Source organism: Cheilinus undulatus, linkage group 3, assembly GCF_018320785.1.
Source record: "Cheilinus undulatus linkage group 3, ASM1832078v1, whole genome shotgun sequence".
NCBI lineage: Eukaryota > Metazoa > Chordata > Actinopteri > Labriformes > Labridae > Cheilinus > Cheilinus undulatus.
Window position 1 is genome coordinate 28,381,409 of NC_054867.1, and position 6,000 is coordinate 28,387,408.

Sequence of the window (6,000 nt, forward strand, 5' to 3'; positions counted from 1 at the left end):
GCAGCTTTACGCTGGTGACCCACCGCATTTGAAATGACAGAAGAAGAAATGTAAACGACAGTTAGCACAAGAATGATATTAGCCGGATCATGTTGTGGGGCGTAATTGTTAAAGATGGATAAAAAGAAGAAACCATTTGACGTGACTGCCTCTTCTGTGAGTCCCAAGCATTGTGTTGATACGCCATTATTCTTAAATAGCGACAGTTAGAGCCAGTGACGGCTAACGGTTACTCTGCTGTCAGGCTAAATTACTAGCACATACAGAAAGTTATATTACAGAATAATGCTCATTCTGGTCTATTCTGTACCCTTGTTTGATATGTTTGTACGTCTCACAGCTTGTGGACCTTAAAGCTGAACTCTACAGAAAGCAGGAACAGTTCAAACAGGAAAAACTTGGACAAGAATCTTCTGGTTCTGGATTTACAACAAAATCCAAAGTAATGTATCATGTAGGACCATATTTTGCCAAGCTCATATCACCATTGTCTTGGATCATAAACCAGGGTGTTTTGATTTTACGTTGTTGTTTAGAAACCTAACATATGGAGCAAACAAAATGCTGGTGTTGCAGCCAGAGCAGAGAAAGATGCGGAGCAGCTGGCCGAGGAGCAGAACAGCCTGGAGACATCAAGGTAAATTCAACACATTATATCAGGGATTTATCGTCATTTTATAACACTGTCCAGAAACTCAAACACTTCATTCATCCTCTTATTACAGACGGAAACTGGAGGAGAAGGCCAAACTCTATGAACAAATGACAAAAGGAGATTTTCCAGGTTGGTGGAGTAGAAATGATAACTTCCTTCAAGTTTGGCTAAATGAAAGAACTTATTTAACGTTTCTGTCATGCTGTCTTGTTATACAGATGAAGAGACAGAGGGACTGTTCCTGGTTGATTTCACCCAAAAGATTATTGACAAAAAAAGAGAGACACTTGCAAAATGCGAAATAAAGACAGAAGACGAAGAGAGACATGACTTGTCTCTTATCCCTCCTCCTCAAAACCCAGGCGAGGAATGGTAACATATCATTAATAATACATTTTTAAGGGTCTGTACATATAGACTTTAGAGACTGTAGTCCTCCAAGCTGGCCCCCAGCCTTAAGTCTGACTTGCAGTTCCCTCCTTGCATGTTTTCCTCACACTTCAGTTTCCCACTCTATCAGCTGTCCTAGCAAAATAAATCATGCATATTTCTACAGTTTTAGATACATATTTTCATTGAGGTAGGCACACATTTGCAGCGACCAACGGTGCGTTGTTTCAGCTTCTTTTGTTCTGCCCTGCTCTGGTTGTTGCTTTGTTGCTCCTTAAGAGAGAACAAAAGGCTACAAACACAGTTTTGTACCTGCTGCTGTATTATTATAGCACTTCTCTACAAAACTAGTGCAATATGATGCACTTGAACTTTAATGTGCATTATTCTAGAACAACAATGTATGTTGATTAATGTTAGTTTTTTAAAAATATATATATTTTGTCTGATTGTGTCTTGAATTGTCAATCAGTGTTGTTTTTTTTTTTGTTGTTGTTTTTAATCTTTGGAATGCTGAAACTCCAAATCAAATTCAATATTACTGGTTCTTTTTAAGTACTAATAAAGATACCTTAAACGTTGATATTTGACAAAGATCTGTTATGACATGTAGTCATTCATAGAAACACTAAATAAGTAACAGTCAATAGAAGTGGTTATTTTAATAATATATATATATTACAAACACTGAGTGATCTCAATGATTTTTGCAAATCTTGTTTCACAAACATCAAAACTAGATGACTGTTTACTAAATATTGAAGAATATTTAAATAGAATGAAAAATTAATTAATTATGTAATTTTGATAATATGTAGGTTGTTTTTGGCCTCTTTTTAATTTGTTCTTCTGCTGAATTGATTCTGTGTAGGGTTGATTACGTGGACTCTCTGGGCAGATCCCGAAGGTGCATGAAGAAAGATCTGCCAGGTTTTCAGAAAATGGACCAAGACCTCACAGGAAAAGCGTAAATATGAACAAATACTACTTAAACATATCAGACACAAACTCATTAATGTTGATGATTATGTTTTCTCTGCTTTGGTGTCAAAACTATTTTGAATACTGACTAATCTGTCTAGAAAAGCTTCATCGGACAAGACGTTGCTGTCAGAGGACATGCGGCGAGAGCTTCAGAGGCAGGAGTGGGAGAGGGAGGAAGAGGAGGCTATGAAGAGGCCTGTTGGTCCGATCCACTATGAAGATATCAAAGGACAAGGTAAATGCTGAAGTATTGGCACTGCACACATTTGAAAACCAGAGTTTTGGTTTGGCAGTAGTGTGCTGAAGAAAACTTTTTTTGTTTTTGTTTTTTATCTCAGAGGCTCGAGAACTCGGTGTGGGTTACTTTGCATTCGCTCAGGATGAGGAGCAGCGCAGGAAGCAGAGAGAGACTCTGGACATGCTCAGAGACCAGGTGAGCTGCTGATCTCTGAATGGATGCAAATATTTAGCTTGAGCATGGGCTCGAAATTTTGCCTGCTCACTTTTGCGATCAGTCAACCTAAACTACAAGCAGACTTCAGTGTTTTAGTACAAAACACAAATAGCATATCCTTGTTCATTTGGATGGCAAGATCTGTTCATTTTAGGTTGTCAAAATGTTCTTGATATTGAGGTACTTTTTGAAATCACGTTGTGGTTCGGGCTGTCAAGATTCACAGCGATTAATATGGGTCCATAATAAGTGAATTTTTAAAAATTGGGTTAAGCCACTGAAGCCTCTCACTGCAGACACAGCAATGTAAAATAAGCACTACTTAATGTCTCTTCAGTTAAAAAAAAAAAAAACTCACAGACCTCTCAGTGGACAAGCCAAAAGTCATCTGCACCTTGTGTTAACAAACATTTACCTTTTATTTCTTTTAAGATTCATAACAAGTTCCTTTTTCCCGTGGTTAAGTTCATGTAAAAATCTTTGATGTATTTGTAAAAGCAGGTCTGTATCCAAACAGGAAGTCACTTACTCTTAATTTAAGACAGTTTAAAAGCCCCAAAATGACACACAAAGTGTTGTACATGCAAAATAGTTGAATTCAAAATAATTAAAAAGGATGTGTTTAATCATTGTTAACTACAGAATTCTGAGATTAGTCAAAAGAAAAATTTAGTCATTTGATTAACCTAATTTTGAATCAATAAACTCTCTGTTATTGTAATACAAGATAGCATCTCCGTGTTGAAAAAAAAAATGTATTTCATAAGACAGGTGCATAGGAGAAGAAGGTGTCCATTAAAAATTCAGGCAAACAACTGTAAACTGTCTAAATTCTGTAAAACATTGGCAACATTTTCATACAGAAATGTTTTCTGCAATTTAGACAGCATGTGGGACTTTGTCTTCATCAAATAGTGGGTGCCTAAGACTTTTATTTTTGTTGCCCTTGTATTTAAAGAGGTATTGCTATCACTTTATATATACAAAAACCACATCAAATTAACTTTGGTATTATGAGAACCCTGAATACATTTTGTTGAGTTTAATGCAATGCTTTGTTGTCTCTTGAGTCTTGCTCAGTACATTACTTATGTTGGTGAAGCATCAGGTTTATAAAGACCTTGTGCTTTTTAATTGGTCTCAACAGATAAGTATCTTTATAAATGTCTGTTTAGTGTTTGTTTTTGGTATAAATCTGCCCTGTCTCTCAGACAACAGAGCAGCGCAATAAGAGGGAACAGCTGAAGGACAAGAGGCAGGCCATCCTACAGGCCCGGCTGGCCAAGGTTAGGCAGAGAAAGATGAAGAAGGCCAAGCTGGACGGGGCTGAGGATGAGCACATAGAGGAAGAGAAAGAAGGTCAAAACTCTGCATCAAATATGAAATGATATTTTAAAAACGGGAGCTGTTGGTGTACAATGTTTGTTTAATATTGTTCATAGAAGTGTCCTTTAATTGTTACAGGAGAGGAAGTAGAAGATGAACCCATAGGACCTGCTCCTCCATCTGAGGACGTCCCGGAGGTCAGCATATTAAAGAAAGTGGAAGTGGAGATACAGGAAAGGAAAGACACAAAACCAGGAGTTCCTCATGTCAGAGAATGGGACAGAGGAAAAGGTAAAGCATATAAATTAATGGAATCCAGGTCTTAATTATGAATTAATCCTTAAGGAGCACTCTACTTACATCATAGGAGTGTTCATGCTCCCTTAATTTGTTTTGAGGTATACTTATGGACACAACGTTTACTTTCTTTAGAACCCATCATGTAAATCTGCTGGTGGCCATTTAATTTAAGTGGTATAAAGATAACAGTAAATGTTAATCTCTCTCTACTCTAATTATAAACCTTTTTATGGAACTGTTCTATAGAGATTTAATGGCATCTCACAATAGATAAAAAGCATAAGGGATGACTCAGACTGGCCAGATAAAAATTATATCTGCCCTTGAATGATAACTTATGCCTGCTACAACAAGCTAAGCGGAGGTGGAGAGATGGTGGAAGCAGGTGAAAATTTTGCAGAGGATGATGCACTTCCTGTGTTTTCCCATCATGGCTGGTCCCTGGGTGGCCTCACGTAGTATATGTACCAGCATCCAAGTTTTTCTCTCTCTTTTTAAAAACAATCAATTTAAGATTGGAAATACTATCGATAAACTAGTCAACAGTCTTTCTTTCTCCCTTTCTTATGTGTGTGTAGCAAGCAATATCTCTGGACAAGTCAGCAGTCTTCACCATGACGGCAGTTGTGTGTGTTGAGCTAGAATTTAAAAATAAAGACTTAGGAAGCCTTTGCAAATTATAGCATTCTGATATGTTGAGATGGTGGACTTTGTATGAGATGAATCTAGAATTTACAAAGATTTAACTTTTTGTGGCAAATCACGAGAAAAAAATGAACTTTAACAAGATTTTCCAATTATTCAAGATGCAGCCATATTTTTGCAATTATATTACTTTGAGAGAACTCAAATGAAAGACTCCAGCTTTACTTTTAAGTTGTTATTCCACTGATTTTTGCCTGTATCAGTGGTTAAGTCCTTCCCTTGTCATGTAATTCACCTTTTTCAACCCAACTTTTTACTTTTATTTCCAGAGTTTATGTTCAGTGAGTGGAAATCTCGGCGACGTGATGAGAGAGACTCAGAATTTGCACCTCCCTCTGCGTACTTCGCTGAACACATCAGACAAAAACCAGAGAGGAGCAAAACTCAAGAGAATAAATCTAAGATACCCTTCAAGTGGAACAAAGGCTCAGGAGGAGTGTCCGACAGCAATGAGGAGCCCCAGTCTCTGCCTGAAACTGCTCCATCTCCTCCCCAGCCTCAACAGAAACCTCCTGCTCCTTCACAACCACCAACCTCGTGGCAGCCACCACCCTCAAATCAGCCAGCAAATTCAGCTCCTGCTTTTACTCCCCATTATCCCCCTCCAATGTTTTATCCCCCCTTTCCTCCTCCTCCTTTTACTGGACCGCCTCCTCCTTTTCCAACACTGTATCCAAACCAGTATCCACCTCGCTATCCTCCACAGTTTCAGCCTCAGCAGCAGAGCCAGCCTCAGCCTCAGGAGACCCCCCAGCCTACAAACGATAGTCAGGCCCAGCCACCTGCACAGAGTCTAGACGACATGTTGTCCTTCTACAGAAACTCTTCCTGAACTCTAAAACATCCCATTTACTGTGCTCTGTGAAGTTTTAGTCTTTAATAAATATGTGGAATTTAATTGGACATTATTGTTTTTTGTCTGTTTTTTTCTTTTGACACACTAAGCCCCAAAAATCTGTTTCAATCTGATAATGCCTGAGATTGTAAGACTGGACTCTGAGTTGTAGTATTAATGTACCCAGTAGATGGTACTGTGTACCTTCATGATGATTATATCTCTGCAAGTGACCAGAAGGATTTTGTGCTTTGGTAACTCATCTGAACTTTTAAAGGATGTCTTTAAACTTGAATGTATTTATTTAACCTCACTTGTGACTCCTAGATGGTAATTTTCATGTCTATTGAA

At 38.1% G+C, this 6,000-nt stretch overlaps 1 protein-coding gene across 1 annotated transcript; it reads left to right on the forward strand.

Annotated features, from left to right (window-relative positions):
- The first annotated feature begins 22 nt into the window (after positions 1-22).
- Positions 23-5,717, forward strand: ccdc174 (coiled-coil domain containing 174). Its single transcript, XM_041783050.1, has 11 exons — positions 23-156; positions 341-442; positions 537-637; positions 726-784; positions 874-1,027; positions 1,917-2,012; positions 2,128-2,264; positions 2,368-2,462; positions 3,695-3,842; positions 3,948-4,100; positions 5,084-5,717. Exons 1-11 carry the CDS (start codon positions 115-117, stop codon positions 5,644-5,646), a joined length of 1,650 nt encoding a protein of 549 aa, XP_041638984.1. The 5' UTR covers positions 23-114; the 3' UTR covers positions 5,647-5,717.
- The last annotated feature ends 283 nt before the right edge of the window (positions 5,718-6,000 follow it).

Excerpts from the sequence above, each read along its gene's own strand:
- ccdc174 (XM_041783050.1), top strand. The coding sequence starts at position 115 with ATGGATAAAAAGAAGAAACCATTTGACGTGACTGCCTCTTCT. Across the intron at positions 1,028-1,916 it reads CAAAACCCAGGCGAGGAATG|GGTTGATTACGTGGACTCTC; the intron begins GTAACATATCAT and ends GATTCTGTGTAG. Across the intron at positions 2,463-3,694 it reads TGGACATGCTCAGAGACCAG|ACAACAGAGCAGCGCAATAA; the intron begins GTGAGCTGCTGA and ends CCTGTCTCTCAG.